The 20,212-nt window shown below is 42.0% G+C and overlaps 1 protein-coding gene across 1 annotated transcript in view; it reads left to right on the forward strand.

Moving 5' to 3' along the window:
* The window catches only part of NEK4 (NIMA related kinase 4), a 64,766-nt gene that overhangs the window by 37,289 nt on the left and 7,265 nt on the right, over positions 1 to 20,212 (forward strand). Inside the window, exons 7-16 of the mRNA XM_019505213.1 lie at positions 7,104 to 7,520; positions 9,207 to 9,260; positions 9,629 to 9,772; positions 10,242 to 10,382; positions 10,759 to 10,825; positions 11,211 to 11,317; positions 13,018 to 13,106; positions 14,181 to 14,386; positions 16,546 to 16,679; positions 18,530 to 18,626. Of these exons, the coding sequence (XP_019360758.1) occupies positions 7,104 to 7,520; positions 9,207 to 9,260; positions 9,629 to 9,772; positions 10,242 to 10,382; positions 10,759 to 10,825; positions 11,211 to 11,317; positions 13,018 to 13,106; positions 14,181 to 14,386; positions 16,546 to 16,679; positions 18,530 to 18,622 (1,452 nt within the window). The 3' untranslated portion in view covers positions 18,623 to 18,626. The remainder of the gene's footprint in view (positions 1 to 7,103; positions 7,521 to 9,206; positions 9,261 to 9,628; positions 9,773 to 10,241; positions 10,383 to 10,758; positions 10,826 to 11,210; positions 11,318 to 13,017; positions 13,107 to 14,180; positions 14,387 to 16,545; positions 16,680 to 18,529; positions 18,627 to 20,212) is intronic.

Here is a 20,212-nt window from a genome sequence, read left to right on the forward strand (position 1 = left end):
ACTGCTGCTGTGCTGCTGAGAACGTCCTCCACAAGCCTGTAAGCGTGCTGGTGATTCCTTCCCTCTAGATGCAGCACCTTGCATTTGTCCTTAATTGAACTGCATCCTATTCTGTTCCACCCACTTTTCCAACCTGTCCAGATCTGTGTGGATTTATTCCCTGCCCTCTGGTGTGTTAACTGAACCCCATACTTTGGTATCATCTGTGAATTTGGACAGAGTGCTTTCCATGCCCTCACCCAAGTCACTGAAGAAGACATTGAACAGCACCAGTCCAAGGACAAAGCCTTGTGAGACTCCATGGCCCACATCTTCCCAAGTCAATACTGACCCATCCACCACCACTCTCTGGGTGCCACCCCAAGCCAATTTGCCATCCACCTGACTGTGTAGTCATCTGTGTCACAGTTGCTCAGTTTATCTATAAAAATATAATGAGATACTATATCAAAGGCCTTCTTAAAATCCAAGTAGATGATATCCACCTTGATTCCTGCATCTAAGCATTTTGTGACCTGGTCATAAAAAGAAAAAAAGTTAGTCGGGCAGGATCTACCTGCTATGAATCTGTGTTGGTTGCCTTTTAGCATTGCTTTCCCCGCTGGACTGCAACAAATGTAATCCTTAATTTTTTCAAAGGTTTTCCCAAGGATAGTGGTGAAACTAACTGGTCTATAGTTACCCAAATCCTCCTTCCTCTCCTTGAAAACAGGGACCACATTGGTCCTTTTCAAGTCCTCTGGGTCCTCAAGAATGCTCAAACAGCCGTGCCAGTGGCTCTGCTGTGACACTGGCCAATTCCTTCAGCACCTTTGGATGAAGATCATCTGGGTCTGCTGACTTAAACACATCCAGCCTCTCCAACTGTCTCTTCACTAAGTTGGTGCTAACAGTTGGTGGGCTGGTTTCCCCTTTATGCCTGTCTATGATCCAATTGGGAGATTTATCCTGATCTGAGTTCAGGAATAGAGACAAAGAAGTCATTGAAGATCTCAGCTTTGTCCCCCCCCTCTGTCACCAGTTCCCCTACTTTGTCTTGTAGGGGGCCTATGTTACCCTGTACCTTCTTTTTGCTCCCTATATACCTGAAGAAGGACTTTTTGTTGTCTTTAATTTTTGTTGCCAGCCTAAATTCCATTTCTGCTTTGGCCTTTCTACCTGCCTCCCTGCAAGTGCAGGCCAAGTAGGTGTACTCTGCCTTGGTAGCTACCCCTTGCTTCCACAGCCTATATATCTCTTTTTTGCCCCTAGGCTTTCCTGGATTTTCCTGTTCAACCAAGAGGGTTTCTTGGCCCCTTTGCTTCCTTTCTTGTGCAATGGGATTGCCTCCTGCTCCCTTTAGAAATGACCACCCTTCCTGGACTCCCATCTCACCAATGCTCCTGTTCTTCGGTGCCTCACTAACTAATCTCCTGAGCACACTGAAATTAGACTTTCTGAAGTCTAGCACTTCTGCCCTACTGGTTATCTTTTCCACCGTATGCCGGATAGTAAATTCAATCAACTGATGGTCACTGTTCCCTAGGTTACCTTGTGTCTGTAGATCTCCCACCAGGTCATCCCCTGTAACCATCACCAAGTCCAGTAAGGTGTTTCCTGTATTGGAACCGTATACCTCCTGTGTTAGGTGAAGGTCCTGTATGCAAGTTAAGAACCTACATGAATGGTTGGATCTAGCTGACTGCTTCTCCCATTAGATGTCAGGATAGTTTAGGTCACCCATGACAACCATGTCCCTTGACCACATGGCCTCTGAGAACTGTCTTGAGAATTCCAGGTTCAGCTCATCCTCCTGATTCATAGATAGATGTTTCAGCCAGAAGGGACCTTAGTAGGTCATTGAGTCTGACCCTCAGCCTGCATGGTGATGTCTGTGGCTGTGGCTTCCTCTACTGCACTCTCCTCCAGTGCTGCCAGGGCCTTCTATCTGTTCCCCAGTTGCACTGGGAAAGCTGTCTCAGCTCTAGAGGTGACCATCTTCCATTCATCTGCATCGGGTCCCTCCTGTGTTGTCTCTCCGTCAGATGTCCGAACCTGCAGAAAATGAAAGTACCTATCAATCTTATCCTCTGCAGCCCTGATCCCCTGCAGCCTGCTAACCTCTGCCTGGAGTTCTCTCACTTGCCCTTCCAGGGTCTCAAGTAGGGTACATGTGAGACAGGTGAGGGGACTCCTGGGACCCCTGCTGCCACCAGGCCCCAGAGGTCCTGTCAAGCAACCCCTGCAGACGGGCCCAGGGCACCACCGACCCATCCAAGGGCCTCATGTGGGTGGAGGCCTCAGAGGAGCCCCGGGTGGGAGGTGACACCAGAGCAGTGTCTCTGGCTGCACGCTGTACCATAAGCCCCATTGAAAGACTCCTCCTTTTCCATTCACCTGAAGTCTCTGTCCGACGCTGTCACCTCTTAGAGTTCAGGCCACTTCTGCGCAAACTCCAGCGCTCCCCTAAAGAGCACACCTGTTTGATTGGCCTGTTCATACAGCTCAGGAGCTCAGCTCCTTCCTGGCTTGGCTCTATGGGGATGGGAGGATGGAAAAACCCTACCCGATTCCCTGCAGGCAGCAGGGGCATCAATGGAGCCCTAGAGGGGTAACATCTGAGGCCAGATGAAAAGCTGAGCGTGCTCAGCAGAAGTGTTCCACCTTCTTGGGTATGCTGGGCCAATATACCTGCTGCATTAAACGGGACTCCATCTCATCTCTACCCAAATACCCCCCTCCTCCCCCAGCATGAGTACGTGAGCAATGTGCAATAGAGCTTCTCTATATTTCTGGGGTGCCAGCACCTGTGCATCTCTGTTCCAATGAAACACATCATGTCTTAGCTCAAAGTGCTGATAAGTCACCATCAATTCTGTGCACAGTGCCTCCCTGGCTTGCTTCACTATCCCCATCTTATAAACATGGCAAAAAGTGGATTCTCTGGCTTGTTCATCCCAGAATTGACCCTCTCCATTAACCTCTCCTGTTGCTGCTTTTCCTCTGTCCCAGAGGCTGGTTCATCCCCAGTCAGGCCCTCTTCCTGGGCCTCCTGGGTTGTCTTCTTCCATATATGCACAGCCCTGTGCCCCAGGGCTTGATCTATCACCTCATGAAAGTGAGGCCAGTCCTGCCCCAAAACATGGGGCACAGCAGCCTCTGTGCTAAACCCACTGCTACTTTTTCCATTTTGCCCATTACTGTCAACATTACCCACTTGGGGTGGGGGGAGGGGGAGGCATATGTGTAAGTTGCCCTGTGCATGCATACCATGCTGACCATGGTATCTTCTTTACCCATCTGTGGAGGTTGTGGCAGAATGCCATCTCTCTCTCTCCCCAAACTCTGTATTCAGGCGGATGATCAATCTGATAATTTGGTTACCATGGTCATTGCAGAGGGCAAACACCCCTGGCCCCATCAGCTTCAGGTAACCCTGAGTTGTAACCTGAGCTGGATACATTCCTGAGTGAGGGGGAAACCTGCTCCCTCTGCCTACATGACTGGTCTCACACACTTGGGTGGGGGCTTAAACTCCCTATTATTCTAAGCAATGTCATCATGACTGGGAGGGGGCTAGAGATGCAGCCAATCTACCTGGCAATCAGTGATGCATTTCAGTTTGGTTGGTTGCCAGCCAACCAAACTGCTGGCCTTCATTGGATTAGGTAAATGAGGTCATATGGTCTATATAAGTTAAGGACTGCCCAGGAAGCGGAGCAGCAGCCATGATGAAAACTCTCAGAGAACCTGGACCATCTAAAACTCTCTCTCGAAACTCTTGTTCAATGATCTGCTTGCCTCCTGAGGGAATCTCCACCTGCTTCTGGATGATACTTGTGAGTAAGCCACTTGAGATCTAACTAGATATATAGCTTGCAGTAACTTAGATGTGTGATCAAAGGCTACCATGCCACTGTTTGCTCTAATGTATTTCTCTGACACTGCTATTCCAAACCTGTACCCTATTCCAAACCTACTCCTTGTAACCAATAAAGTTCTGCTTTGTACCTAGCATGGAAGACTTATTGGGAGAGGGTCTAGATTATGCCTTGGGGGTCCCCTTGGTTCAGCTAACTAAGGGAGATGTTGTAATTCAGACTGAGGAAAGCACCCCAGGTTCTTGCAGTGGGTCAAGTACCCCTTAAGGACTACTAGGCCTGTGTTTCCCAGGGGGCACAGGGCCAAGATCAGTCCAGACCCTGGGTGGTGGTGGTGTTACCCCAAGGCTTGTGGATGTGCTCCAGGAAGGGGGTCAGTTGGGCGTAGTGAGGTGGGTGGCTAAACGCAGGAGCACCCCCTACTGGCCTGGCACAGGCAATTCATCCTTTATTGTAGCCTGTGCACACCCAGAATCCACCACAGGAAGTATTATTAGGGCTCCTATTTTAGCATCATCCATTGGTCTTGGTACTCTGGTTGGTCCCATTTGCCACCCAAAGCTGCAATCCATTCTTTCTTCATATGGACTCTTTGGGGATTTTTCACCCTGGTTGTGGTGTAGTCCTTTCCAGGGGCATCCTTCTTGCATTGTCCATGGACAGTTACAGGCCATATGCCCAAGGCCTCTGCATCAATAGCACACAGTTTCTCAGGTCCCCAAGCCTCTAAACAGATGGAACTAGCTTAGAGGCATTTCCAGTTTTCTGGATGCCAGGTCCTGTCTCTTAGTCTCCCAATAAGCCTCCCCTTCAGCGCCCATAAAGCCTCAGTGAGGTGGAGAGCCTCTTCCACTGTCTGAGGCTGCTGCTTCCAGATCCACTTTTGTATGTCCTCCAAATTGGCAAGGAATTGCTTTAGGGGGGAATAGGTTCAACACCTCTGGCACGGTCTTCTCCTCTGGTTGAACCCATCTCTCAGTTAAGTCCCTCAGTGCCTGGGCAAGTATCCTTGGCCATTTGTTTTCCCATTGCTTCTTGGCACACAACCGTTGTGATAACATTCTGGTGTGCTCTCAAGTTGGTACAGTATGGAATTCTTTACTTGATAGTCATTCACCTAGGCTTTGGACAGGTCCCTATAAGCTGCCTGAGCTGGGCCTAACTGACTGGCCGACCGGTTTTAGTCCCAGCCAGCAGCCAGTGTGACTCTCTTGAAGGCCTCTTAAGTATGCTTCAACATCATTGTCTGCCATCATCTTTGTTACTCTGACCCCTTCAGTGGCCCAGATCACCATGGCTTGTTGTGCCTCTTTTTTTTCCCCTCCACTCAGCTTCTGTTGTCTATTCAGTAGCATGATGTGGGTCTCAGACTCCTGGGACTGTACGCTCACCAGCTCCTCCATTTGTGTTTGCTGTCCATAAAACAACTGTATCACTAGTCCACAGGCTCTTTGCCAGTTCTGGGGGGGTCCCCCCTGTTCCTGTTGGTGGGTTTATGTCCATCTCATTAAATGGCTCTCTTTCTCCAAGATTGGCTTCATTCTAAGTTTCCTAGCCAATGCACCACTGTAAGCGGGTGTGTCCAGGGACATCTCAGTGGCTCACGCCTCCACTTCTAGATCACTTCCCACTCGCCTGCCATACTTCCACATCTTCAATAGTTAATAGAAAAAAGGGAGTTGAAGAGTTATCCAAAATCAGCAGTATGATGCGAGGACAAAGATTTTCTTCACAGGGCTCCTTCTCCCCTACACCCTGCACCTTGCCACTCCCAGCTGGATCTTGGTTAAGGTCTTATCACATCTACCTGTACTCTGTGTCCTCAGGCCTGCCCTCCTGGTTTGCTAAGTTTACTTATTATTAGTAGCCGCAGCTGGAGTACTGCACTCAGTTTTGGACCCCACAAATCAAAAAGGGTATGGAGAAGCTCGAGAGAGTCCAGAGAAGAGCCATGCACGTGATCAGAGGTCAGGAAAACAGACCTTACGATGACAGGCTGAGAGCTATGGGGCTCTTTAGCCTGGAAAAGCGCAAGGTCAGGGGTGATCTGATGGCCACCTATAAGTTTATCAGGGGTGACCACCAGGATCTGGGGGAACGATTGTTCACCAGAGCGCCCCAAGGGATGATGAGGTCAAATGGTTATAAACTACTGCAAGACTGTTTCAGGCTGGACATAAGGAAGAATTTCTTTACTGTCTGAGTCCCCGAGGTCTGGAATAGCCTGCCATCAGAGGTTGTTCAAGCACCTACATTGAACACCTTCAAGAGTAAACTGGATGCTTATCTTGCTGGGATCCTATGACCCCAACTGACTTCCTGCCCTTTGGGCGGGGGGCTGGACTCAATGATCTTCCGAGGTCCCTTCCAGCCCTAATGTCTATGAAATCTATGAAAACTCTTGGCCTCCAAAGTACCTGGGGTTAAGATTCCTTTTTACTAATTTATGGTTCCCTGACTTATTGCTCTTAATTTTATAAATCCCGTGATTCCTCAATTAATCGTCTGTCATATATCTGTTTATTAACTCAGTAAGTTATCATCTTTACCTTTTAATGATTAGTCTATTGCTCACCGGCTCATCAACTTAATCAACGATCCTTATAATTCAACATTTTAATAGTCCGTTCCCCACTGGGACCTTAACTCAATTGCTGATCCTCTTATACCATATCAATTAATAATTTTATAGCCTGCCAGCTTATCGGTGCCTTCACCTATCTTCTGGGGAAAGCTTACCCTGTCTTCGCTGGTCTCATCTCAATCACTGGCCCCAGCTGTAGCCCTGGCCCTGGCACCGGCTTTGGGTTCAGCTCTGGCTCCAGCTTACACAGTACTCAAACTTCCCATGCCTTCCTCTCTCCAAGGATGAGCAAGTGTGGCAGCCACCCCTTTGAACCTCTGGTGGAACTCCGAGGAGCCAATGGGAGCTGGCTTTTGTTGCATGTATTTGCCTGCCACCCAGATTGGCCCCTGCCAGCATCCAGGCAGTGATAGTGCCAAGAGTCCCCAGGTAAATCTCTGGGCGAGCTCCAGTCTGGCTAGCGTGCATGGACCGTAACAGGACCCGGGACCAGTGTCCTATTACATGCTGTATTAAAGTTTAAAATTGTACATGATAATTTTCATTACAACTTTTGTATTATTCAACACATTTGTAACTAGTTTAGATGCCTAGAACATTTCTGATAAATCTGTTATGGAAATAACTGAGAGGGTGATTACTTTTTTTTTTAATTATAGAATGAAGAAAAGCATTTAATCAAAGATAAAGCTGTTGACATTTGTCACTCGGAGAAAACAGCAGCTGAGCCTGAAAAAACCCCAATAAAAAATGAGATGAACAACAAAAGAGCTTCCATAGCAACATTGAGCAAAGTGGATATTGATATTTTGCTGTCTGAAACAAGGAACTGTAAGAATGACTGTTCAGTGCAAGATAATAAAATGGGCAATTTAAGTATTCCTAGTGATGCAGAAATTAAAGTAAAACTTAGTGGCCCACAGACTGAGGACAGTGGACTGCAACAAAACATAAACCCAGGTTTGGAAGCTGAAAGTAGGGATTCTAAAAAGTTGCCTGTTGGAGTCATAGATGAGAGTCACAATACTTTGAAGCTCATGCAGACCATCTCAGGAGACCAAAAGCAAATTGAGCAGGTAATTTTTTTAAGGCTTAGACAAATATTTTCAAAGTGTAATTGTCGGACATCGGGGTTTTTTAGAAAGTACAAATTTGCTGCACATAAGCACCACCTAAGGCACTTCAGTAAGGACATGGAAGAACTTGAGGGAGTCCAGAGAAGAGCCACCTGTATGATCAGGGACTTGTAAGGCAAGCAATACGAGGAAAGGCTGAGGGACCTGGGCCTCTTTAGCCTAAAGAAGAGAAGGTTGAGAGGAGACTTGATAGTGGTTTACTGCTATATTAGAGGAGTGCATCAGGAGCTCAGTGAACAACTGTTCACCAGGGCACCCCTGGGGAGGACCAGGACCGATGGATACAAACTCCCGGAAGGCCGCTTCAGGCTTAATACCAGGAAAAACTCCTTCACAGTTAGGTTGTCCAGACTGGAATAAACTCCCTCCAGAGGTGGAGCAGTCACCTACTGTGGTGGTTTTCAAGAGGAAACTGGACAGTCACCTCAGTGGGGTCACTTGACCCCAGTTGTCTTCCTGCTTAGAGTGGGGGGCTGGACCTGATGATTTGTGAGGTCCCTTTCAGCCCCTAACAATCTATGAATCTAACATGACAGGACACTACAGATTGAGGTCTTGAGGTACTTTAAGTAGTTAGGAGCCCTAGTAGCTCTGTAGCATTGTATCCACTTACCTTAATGGTTCAGATTTGTTGTTCTTGCCTAGAAGCAAATTTATTTCTACTCCTGCCATGAAGTGATGAGGTAAGAGAACTTTTGGGAGATATTTGAAGCAGGATATACTTCCCTCTTGGCCATATTCACCTCTTATTTGTCTGTTAGAGAGAGAGAGAGAGAAAGGAAGGACAGCTTAGCAGAAAACTGATTTAAAGAAGATGAAAGATAGGGAAGGAAAGTAAAAGTGGGAAAGACTGAAGAAAGTAGAAAAAGTTAAGAGAAAGATGAAAAGGAGATACAAAGTTAGAGCAAGGGAAAAGGGAAACTGCTTAATGGATATAAGAGACTTTATTATGAAGGGGAAAGAGTGAAGTAATAAACAGAAAAGAAGAGACGCTTTTAAAGAAAAATATGCTGGGAGGTGGGTGGAGAAGTATTCTGGAGAATCAGCCCCTGTAAAGAAATGTCATGACCCAGCCTCCTTCCTAGGTTTTTTCCTGTCTTAGGTGGTTAATTATCACAGACAGGCCAGTGTCCTATTCCCTGCACTCTTTTAACACATCCTAACAAGTGAAAAAACTAGGGGAAGTCACTGACCTTGCAGTCCTCTGGTGTCAGACACTTGGGCTCTTAATAAAAGTATATTAAAGTATAACTGATTTTTCCTGTTACACTTGCCTTGGACTTCAATGTAAAAAATCTGGTCTCCTGGCTGTGTAGCCTTCAGTTCTATCGAGTCGCACACTAAATAACATTGTTATATTTAACTGATGATAGATTTTTTTTATCAACTTTTTTCATGAGACAAATTGCATTACTAATACTTAACACTTTTTACAATTGATCTGCTTTAATCTAAACAAAATGCAGTCAATTTTTAGGAGACAAAGATTTTAGTGGGTGATTTATTGGATCAATTGCATGGTTAGTTGGTATGTAGATATCACACTCAAAAAAATCCCTGCGTCTCCCCTGTTTTTTGGACTATCAAAGCTACAACATCACTCCAACACTGCCAATCATTTTTCAGAGTTTGGATTATACTGAGAAGTTGATGGCACCTTTTGTACCTGTCATATTTCAGGTGAGTTTTCAAGCATTAATTTTGGCTGGTTCTTTGACCTAAAATGAATAGTACTTTAAAAGGAATCCCAAATATTGTTCCTGGTGAGCCACTACACCCCACAATGAGCTGTGCCCCCCCTACACACACTTTTCCTATATAATATTTGATTTGTGGAGTAGGTTTACTAGTGTGTTCTGTTCCACCGCCCTAATAGCGATTCAGAACTCCCATTCATTGTAACAGATCTCACACTTCGTTAACATACTTTTATTTTGTGGCTTAAATGCTAAAATTGAATGATGATATAGAGACGTGTAAAAGTTGTGTGTACATTAGAAGTAAAAAAATACATTTTAAACACTTGGGGGTGGGGTTCTGCTTCTTAGGATGAAGTTGTTCATGGAAAACCTGGAGGAGCTCAGGAAAAAATCACTTCTCACTTAAAGCCTCATAGTTCTGCCAGTGAACCCTCCCTCTCACGGCAGCGACGAAAGAAGAAAAAGGAACTAGCTGACATTTGTTTGGAAAAGGTGCAAGTGAATAAAAGTGGCTTAAAATTGACAGCATTCTGCTATTTTAGCCTCTTCCTATCCTACAACATGTATAATGCTTTTTAGACCCTTTCAAAAAGATCATGTTTAAAATAGAACATGGTTCATGAATAATCTAATTTCCTAAATGTTCATATAAATGGATTCATAACAAAATGTGAAACTATTGACTTTGGTAAGTGTATTTTTGTTCTTTTGAATGGGTATTAACTCAACATGGCCAAAGAGGAAGGTGGGAGGATATTAAAGTAGGTAAGGAACAAGGGACAGGGATGGAGTTGAAAATGTATTCACTTCATTTTGTGTCCTCTGAGAGAACCTGGAATGAAACCCAAGAGATTGGATTTAGTCCTTTCCTCACAAAGTTGTGCTCTGACTTCCAGATTTCATAGATTTTTTTAAATCTGTTGAGAGAGAAGACTGTGACCATGTACTGTTTCTCTCTAAGTTCAGTGCAATTGCTTCTCAGCCTCTGCCTTCTCCACCAGATGTGGATGTGAAGATTACCCAAAGCCATGCAAATCAACATGTTGCTGAAGTCTCAGATTCTGTAAATAGCTCTAAAAACAGTCAGATGTTAATTTTAGAGGTTGGTACTAAACATTTTATATGCAAGTTTTGTTGTTTTCTTCTGAGTGGTTTTCTCCACAACCATGTGCATAGTGAGGTAGGGGAAAAAAGACGAAATTGTAGCTGTCCTCCCTGACTGAAGTTCTGCCTTTTTAAATGATAGTTTCCTTCTCGTAACTGAAACAGTTATGAGAAGCTGTTGGAGGTTCTTCTCATGCAGGGCTCATTGAACACTATGGGGAAATTAATACAATCCATGCTAAACAAGTTGAGAGCCATAGTTAATAGCCATCTTTTTCCAGAGGCATTAGGATGAAGGATTTTTGTTTCACATGCTGCGTACTGCAAAAAACACTGTGATTACCACATAAATGTTCATTTGATTTATTTTAAAGGATCGACCCCTGTCAGCAAGAGAGAGGAGGAGACTAAAACAGTCACAGGAAGAGGTGTTTCCTTCTGGTAACTTGTATTTGCATGTTGACTCTTTTACATGCAGAGCCTTATGCCTTCTCTGTGGAGAACTACAATCTACTTTTTAGTATATTTCCCCCCCAAGAGATTCCTTGAGATGTACTTTTAGTGTTAATAGGAGTTTTTATTTAGCATAACTATTTTTCTAGGGCTCATTCTGTATTATGCATGGAGGCAACTTGTATCTGAAATATGTGGGAAAAGGAGGAAATGCATTTTTTCAGCTAGAAGTGTTGTCTTCTGTTTAGAAAAACAGATTACTTCCCAGTGCTATGTTCTGCCAGGTTTTAGCCTTTCCTTTCATGAGCCATAGAAATCATTCAAAATAAATGTAAACAAATAAATACTGTTAAAAAGTTTGTCATTCTTTCAGTGTCTGATGCAAAACGAACATCACATAATGCAGTAGCTGAAGCAAAATTACATGTGGAAAATCATATTAAAGTTTCTCAGTCCTCATCAGAGTCCAGTGTTTCTCAGGTAAACTGGGGTTATCTGCTTTTTAAATATTTAAATACAGGCCTGTGTGAGAAACAAAATTAACTGAGAAAGTTGTAACACAAAAATTATTTACTGTAGAGCACATAGCCAATAAAACTACACAGCTGTTCTGAAGCTCTTGCCTCCCAAAAGTTATGAGTTACAGTTGCTGCAATAGCTTACCTCATATTTGACACCAGAATTAAACTGATTTAGCCAATCACGACTGACACATTTTCACCCTTATTCATCAGAAATGAAGGATTGAATGGGCACAAAGATGGAGTTGGTAATGTTCAACTGGGGAGCAACGTGATGGAAGCATGTGCTGCCTCTTTCTGGGATATGCCTTGAATGTAGATAAATGGGACTTCAGTCTCATTCTGTTAGTTGCTTTGTTCATTCATGCACTTAGATTGGGCTACTTCCTGATTTTGTCTGAAACTCATTTTGCCAAAACTACATTTTAAAAAAAAAGGAGAAAAATAATCCCACAAGTGAAGAAAGTACAAAAATTAGGTATAGAATGAAAAATCTATCATTTGAAAGGGCACACCCAAAGTTCATCATGCTTTTGGCAAAATGTGTATGGTTATGTGCTGCCAAAAGTAATAAGCGTTAATTTTTAAACTTTAGAATGTCAATAACACTTAGCTTGAAAAAACCTCTGTACTTGCAAATCAAGAAAAATTAGATTTTGCTTATGGCATATATATGCTAATGATATGCAGTTTTTTTTGCGTGTTGTATTAAAAATTGAACTCACTGAATTATGGAGATGCATATATGAAATTTAGGTTGAAGCCACCTAGAAAATGTTAGGGAATACTGAAGTTACTGAACAGAATAAAAATATTTGTATAAAGACTGATACCTTGTAGTCCAACAATAATTGCTCTTATAATGTAGTTTAAAATTCATTGCCTGAGAATTTATCAATATGCCCAAATTACAGAACTTGAAACAGGCTGTGTAAAATACTTAATGAATCATTCCATTTTAAATAGAAGTGACAGTTTTAATATGCTAATTAAATTAGCACATGTATGTGCTTTGACAAACATATTACAATTCTTGGTCTTAACTTGTAAACATCCATTACAATTTACTTACCCAGTTAAATCTTATTTAGTAAGTTATACTTGATGAAAATTGTTTTTTTCCATAGTTCAAAGAACCTGTGTGTTATTGTACAACTGCTTTAATACAACCTAGTTCTGAGCACAAAAGGCAGGTGAAGCCTTTGGGTAGTGGCAATATCTTTTATTAGACCAACTAAATAGTTGCAAAAAGTTTATCTGAAAGCTTTCTGACACATACATCCTTCCTCAGGCCAAAAAAAAAGAAATAAAGCATGGTGAGAGATATGAAAAATGGTCAGAAATCCTTTGGGTATGAAAAAAAGCCAGTCTTTAGAAAACTGTTCTGCAGGAATGCAAATTTAAGAGGGTTGCAGGGAACAAAAGCAGGTTGTTTACCTCTAGGTATAAGATGTCGGCCAGGTGGGGGAAAGGAGGGCACAAAATCAATGTTAAAAATTAGTCCTGGTTGTTGGAATTTGGCTTTTTTCATCTCACATTTTGAAGATTCTATTTCAAATGGCATAATGTAATATCTTCCATATTTCAGGGATCTAGGCAATAGCCATGTTGGTCTGATTGTAATTCTACGAAGTAATTTATTTGTTTTGTCTATGATAGAAAAAAAAAATAACCCATTGCCTATCTGATGATGAGATGAGCTCTTCCACAAGTTCCACAGATAAGTCGGATGGAGATTTCAAAGCAGGGTAAATGTCTTCTCTTGCCTATAGTCATCCAGTAGTCATTTGTTTCCAGTATCTAGTACTTTTTACTGCTTGGATTTGATATGGAAAACTAGAAATGTATTTTCATAGTTGATGCATATATCCTGAATCAAATCCGTTTTGAACATTTGATCATTGGCCTCTCTGACCCAATTATTTTCAACCTGCCCTGTATAACTTATTGGTGTGTGTGTGTAATTCACTGAAACCAAAGGCATAGCAAATGGTTTACTATGAAATCCATTTATCAGTACGAAAGCAACTATTAGTTGCAAAGGTGCTAGCATGGTTTCCCTTCGAATGGGAACAAGATTGAAGTGTTTATTAAGAATCTTGTCTTCCTTACATCTTTCTTTACATTTTTTTGCCATAGTACCAGTGTAGATTAAGCTAATGTGGCTGACTTGATTGTTAATCACTGTTGTTTAGACTAGGTCAGAGTAACAGATAGATGAAATTGATGCCCTGTCTAAACTAAGATGCCTACCAATGGAGCTGTGTAGCAAAAAAAAACCAACCCCAAAACCACAACTGTTCTCCCCCCTCCCCCTCTCCCCCTCCCCAGATATAATGGCACCTACAGATAGGGATCTCTAAATCATGGAGGAAGTGCTCCTCACAGCAGCTCCTTTAATTTTTTTTCATTTCACTGCTTGCTCCTCCTCCTCCCCCCCCACCCCACCCAATAGGTGGAGAGCCCTGTCAGCCACACTGATCACTGGGGAAGCAAAAACTGTGGTTTTAAATATGCCACAGCTTTTGCCTCCTTGCTGGTGATCAGCAAAGGGGCACTGGTGGCCCCACCAGTTGCTGCTGACCAGAGAGGAAGCAAAAACCATGGCGAATTTAAAATGTCACTTCTTCCTTCCCTGACAATCAACAATAATGGCAGGGCCAAGTGGCAAAATGAAAAAAATTAAAGGAGCTGCTTGCTGCAGGGGGCACTTTTTCCATGATTTGCAGAGATCCCTACCTATAGATATCAAGTTCCTGAAAGCTCACAATAATTGTGAACTGAAGCCAGGGCCTTGAATTAGGTTTTGTTTTATGTTCTAGGAAAAAAAATACAAATGAAATGGACGATTTGGTTCAGCTTATGACTTGGACCCTGAAAATGGACTCTAAAGAGAACTGTGAACACCCCTTAATCCCAACCCCTGAATCAGAATTCAAGTTTCAAAAGAAATACAGGGATACTCTTATCCTATGTGGAAAAGCATCTAATGAACCAGAGGAATTCAGATTTGAAGAATTTCCTTCAGGTTAGTAGTTCTGTTCATACTTTAAAAAAGAATAGGTTTGACAAGGTCCACTGACCATCAGTGGTCAACAGAGCACTTACTGGTAGTCCACAGAAAGCTGTTGCATTACATGGGTATAGGTTCTCCTTCTAGCTGTTAAATATAATTGAAAGCAGTACTTTTCTGTGTAAGCAATTGCTGTAGCTGCCAGCAGGTGAGGTAATCTTTGCAAATGTAGATCGAGGGGAGAGATGGTCTGAGTGTTATTCATTGGTCTGTGAGCCAGGCTATGGACTTCTTAAAATGAACTGTTCAAAATTGAAAATCAAAGTTTAAAGATTTAAAAAGTTTAAAAAGTATGTTTTTAAATGTCAAAATAGTATTTCATAACACGTCTTGATCATGGGTAGGACCCAATATCTAAACCTGAGGGCTTTAAGTGGGTGCAGAAGTTCATTATGCATCTCATCACAGAAATGGGGCTAATTTTTTTTGTAGCAGCAGTTCTTTTTACCTGAATTGACAAGTTCAAAGTTAGAAGACATCTTTCAAATTCAGACCTCTGAGTGGTATTATTCTGAAAGGTGACAGTAGAAATGGTGTTGTATGACTGACTCCATATAATATCAAATCAGTTTACAAGCCAAAGGATGAGTAAAAAAGCTAAACCTGAGGTCTGTTGATCTAAATTTTGCTTGTCCTGGTTTTGCATGTTTTTAAATAGCCAACATAATATTGGAAAGTACGTTGAATTCTACTGTTTTGCCCCTCACCGAAACAAATGCTTAATTCTAGCATTTTTCATTGTTTTTTAATTCCACATTTAACTCTGGTAAGGGGCAAAGCCAGAATAGAATTTAGCTCAGTGTCAATATTATGCTGGCTCACATCAAATGAGAAAAAAACTGATAAAGATGTTTGATCCCAGCAATGCAGTTGGTTCAGTAAAAGATACAGTACTAAAAAATCCTTGCCTCTAGTGAAAGTGACATTTTTGGTCAGCTTTGTTTTTCATAGTAACTGTACCTTTTAGATTTATAAAACAGTGATATCACTGGCTCAGAAATTTACTGCTGGCACCTTGTAAATAGAAACTACCATTGAATGTTTGGTTGACACATCAATGAAATTCACACTAAAAATAAAATCACGTTTGGCTCGATCAGATCTTTTATCTGCATTTGTTCATTAATGAAGAAATTTAGGGCACTGAAAACAGATCACTGACTTAAATCTAGTTTGTGTCAGTAGTGACAATGTTATTTTTAGATTATTTTAATAGCCAAAGTCAAGACTTAGCATGCTCTTGGTTCATTTCCTAATGGAAACCTTGCGGGATCATAAAATTACTGTCATGGGGAGGTTGAAAGGCCACTGAGGCTTGAAAGGAAGACTAGTTTATGTTGGTATAAATAAGAAGTAGACAGATGATGTAAATACTTACACTAGTGTAATGTAATCTAATGTGGTATAGAATTACCTTGATAAAAACAAGAGGTAAAACTACTCCTGTGTGTGTAAGATCTGTTTCCATCCTGGAGCAACCATTTGCTCAATCCAGACAGGCTGTTACATGCCCTTATCTAGTAGCAAGGCCATATGATAGCATCTGCTGTGAACAGCCAGCCCAGAATAGCTACCCATCTCTGTACTCTGGTTCCTAGTGTAATGTACCCCAGCATACACTGATATTAATGCTTCATGTCCTGAAGTATGTTGGTGGATGGCATTATTGCTACCAGTGCTGTTTTTTCAGTACAGTCATTATTGAATTTTTAAATTCCTTTTTTAAGTGTAAAATGATTGAAATGCACTTAAGGATTTTAGTTGTAGGATCTACCCTTTGACGTGGAACTGCTACTCCAAACTACCTTTTTTTCCCAAAAGTATGTTTTCTAACTGTGATTGTAGAGACCCTTCCAAACATACCTGCAGGACGCACATTATTATTTTATGCTCTGAGGCCTTCATCCTGCAAACTGGATTCATGTGGACTTTGCACCTGCAGATTCCGCCAGTAGGGTTACTGTGTTACTGGTGATCACCCAGCTAACATACTTGTTTCACAATCCCAAATTATCTCCCCCATGGATTCCTTGGTATTGATTAGCCCATATTCAAACCCCTGGTAGGAAAGGAGCCTGTTAAAATGAACTACTTTACATTTTTTTTTTTTAAAGATGCCTTATCTGGTCCTAAAAAGATTAAGAGAATGGTTGAAATCTTGAGATCTGATGTGGTGCGAGGACTTGGAGTGAAACTTTTAGAGAAAGTATATGATATCATGGAGGAAGAAGATGAGCTGAAGAGAGAGGTGAATTTTCCTCCTTCCCCTAATGCTGCAGTCCACTAAATCTGCTTTTTTCCTTCCATGCTGTCTAAATGAGCATTTCATTTTTATATTTTAAGAAACTGATCTAACAACATAGACCCTGCCCCTGAAAAGACATGTGTGTGTGCTTATTTGTTTGCATAATTAGGCCATAGTCATGTATATTGAAAGCAGAAGTTGCAATCTTAATTTTAGTTCATTCTGAATTGTTGGAAAAGTTGGCTTCAATTTTGAGACCATTTTGAGATTGATAATTATGTTATATAAATAATCCACTGTATTGTGTATTTTGGTTATTTGCATGCTTTTTCACAGGACAATTTTGTGCATCTATCCAGTTACATTTTACCTGGTTAGTTGCACATTAGCTCTTAACACATTTTGACTTGCTGTGTAAATTGAGACTTTGGAGGGGGGGAAACCTAGGCTTGGTTAATCAAGTAATGTGGTGCGTCAAACTCCATCAGACCCTCTGGGCCAGATGAGTGGCACAGGTCCTGGGTGAGTGGTGTGAGGCTGCATTCAGTGTACATTCCCAGGCTGGCCCTATGGGGCCAGTCAAGTGCGCAATGCATGTGGGTTCAGTCTGAGATCCATGGGCAGCATGTTGGGCCAGATAATAGGGCCCTGTGGGCTGTATCATAGACACTTGTGAAGTAATGCAACAGTTGAGCAGTATATGGAAAGATAGTATTGCTTGTAACAGACAAGTTATACCATTTTAAATTAGGAAACGTTTTTGCAATCTGATGAATGACTGATTACATACAGTTTTTTGTTGTTTTAAATTTAATAAGCACATTTCAGTCTTTTGAGATATACTTAACATGTTTCCTGCTATGATGAACATATTTGATTAATCACTTATTTAACAGCATGTCTGAGAGAACTGATTTGTATTGTACAGGATTTATTTGTTATTCACACATACATGCTTAATTATAAAGGCACAAGAGTGTTTATGACTGAGTATCAATTGCCATCATTTTCAATGTATTTCTAACAAGTCTTAAGAACTGACAGAAAACATACGGGGCAACTTGCAGTGCAAGGCCACATTATGACTGGGACTTATGCCGTCCATTTCTGGGTTTTATTTTTTCCCTACCCTTATTAGCATAGTCTTATTTGCATAATTTTGGAGGGAGCAGACAGGAGGGCTCTGTAAATAATACAAATCAACTTCAGCATTGTCTTCATTTTTGTAGAAGATGCAAGAGTTTTGAATGTGTGCATTTTGAAGACAGCATTTGGCCATTCCAAAGTGGAAGTTCATTAGAGAAATGTCAATTAACTGGCATTTCACCAACGACCTTCCATTTTGGAATGCCCAAAGGTACTTTCAGAGTCCATGTACAGTTTTCATTGAAATCAATAAAAATACCCAAATATATAAATCTACCTCTAGTATTTCTAAAATGTGTACATCAGGGGTGTCAAAGATGCTGACTGCAGAGCCCTACCATCTGCCCCATAGTACTACCTTTGAGTCTTAGACTATGCCCTCATACTGTATGCAGAGCTGGTCAGATTTCCAGTTGTTTGCTGCAAAACTTGATTACAACTGAAGTGCTGCATAGATAAGCTAACAAAAAAGCTTGTGTACTGCTCTTTATATAGCACACATCTCTTCTGAAATTTTCAACCCAGTTCATTTTTAAAGTTCTTAGTTTCAGCTAAGACCATTTGTATGTTTCATTTATTCATCCTCCCTTTCAACTGATCAGACTGAATGGCATCCTCAATGTAAATTTTCTTAGGAGCAGCATGTGTGTGGGGGGACCAAAGGGGGAGTAAATTAAAACAACGGACTTATACTGTTTTTGTTCTAGTTACAGTTGCGGGAGCACATGGGAGAGAAGTATACCAGTTACAGTGTGAAGGCTCGCCATCTGAAGTTTCTTGAAGATAATGTAAAATTTTGACTAGGTGAATGTCTTTTCTTAGAGAAAAGATTATCTAGTTTGTGTTGGGTAGGTTGGATCATTATATACTACACAGACTAACTTATAGTTATGATACTTATTTTTTATCCTTAGACTTTCCTTTTCTTGGCAAGGAGATGAACTGGACAGTGTATAGGACTAGTAATAGTCATATTGCTCTTAATACTGTGAAACTGGCCATTACATTCTCTACAGAAGAGAGAGAATGGTTATAAATTTGGATTTATTTTTTAATTAAAGCTTCCTTATACTTTACAGAATGATTTTTATAAATATGAAGTTGTTCCGAGAAATGGTGCATGTACTAAATTCTCTGTGTAAAATATTTTAACTAGATGGAAGTGTTTTTTAGGTGGGGGTTAGTTTAAATTTCTTACAGTAGTAGGGTAGCATGAGATTGCAGCTAACTAAACCACATCAGTTGACTGTACGTAGGTGAAGCTACATGGTGGTACTGCCAGTATAGAATGTTGTGTAGTACATACCAATATATTTAAATATTTCTGAAAGCTTTAAATGAAAAAATTCAATATGGTATAAACAGTAGGCCTGTGTGGATAGGGAACTATTCAATTTAGGTGCCAGAGATTCGACTCAGAGATCTGAAACATATTTCGAATTCGATTCGGCTGAATCGCTTCAGAAGATTCAAAGCCGATTCAGCCATAAAGTATAATGGGGAAGCAATGAAATATCTATAACTTTGTTGTCTGTTGGCTGATTCAAATGAAACTTGCAGGGATGGCAGCCTCTGCTGCAAGCGTGACCTGTACCAAGTTTCAAGGTGATAGGTGCAGGGGTTTCTGGGAAACTGCACCTCAAATGCCTGAAAGCAAAACTTATGACATAGGTGACACTGTGTGTGTTAAGATGCAGCAGGGTGAAAGTTGCAGGCCTACTCTGAGGCCATGAAGCCTGCCAGCTGTTAAGGAGATGGGTGCAGGGGGATTCTGGGGCCCTGCACCCCTAGCTGCTGACAAGCAAAACTCGTGACGTGGGTGTTTGTGCAACTGACTGTCTCTGTCTTCCGGCAGAAGCAGTTCCTGGCTCTGTATTGATGCTTTCTTCTCCTTAGTCTGTGGTTTTGTAGGTGTTAATCCTTGCCCGTTAACTCATTATCTAGTAGCTAGCTACTGTGTATTGAGCTGGTCCCCAAGTGAATCAAGATTGATTGGTAACACAGTAGCTTAGCAGCCAGGCCTGCAGTAGTGTCGCCCCCCCCTCCACCCCATGCCCCAAGAGTGAGACAGTCGCACAAGCACCCATGTCATGAGTTTTGCTTGTCAGCAGCTAGAGGTACAGGGCCCCAGAACCCAGAAGCCCCTACACCTATCTCCTTAACAGCTGGCAGGCTTTGTGGCCTCAGCAGGGGCTACCATCCCTGCAGCTTTCACCCTGATGCACTTTAACACACACAGTGTCACCCATGTCACAAGTTTTGCTTGTCCACAGCTTGAGGTGCAGTTCTCCCAAACCCCTGTACTCATCTCCTTGAAACTTGGCAGGCTTTGTGGCCTCAGCAAGAGCTACCATCCCTACAGTTTTCACCCCCGTGACATAACACCCCCC

Source organism: Gavialis gangeticus, unplaced genomic scaffold (assembly GCF_001723915.1).
Source record: "Gavialis gangeticus isolate Ggan-Ray unplaced genomic scaffold, GavGan_comp1, whole genome shotgun sequence".
Taxonomy (NCBI): domain Eukaryota; kingdom Metazoa; phylum Chordata; order Crocodylia; family Gavialidae; genus Gavialis; species Gavialis gangeticus.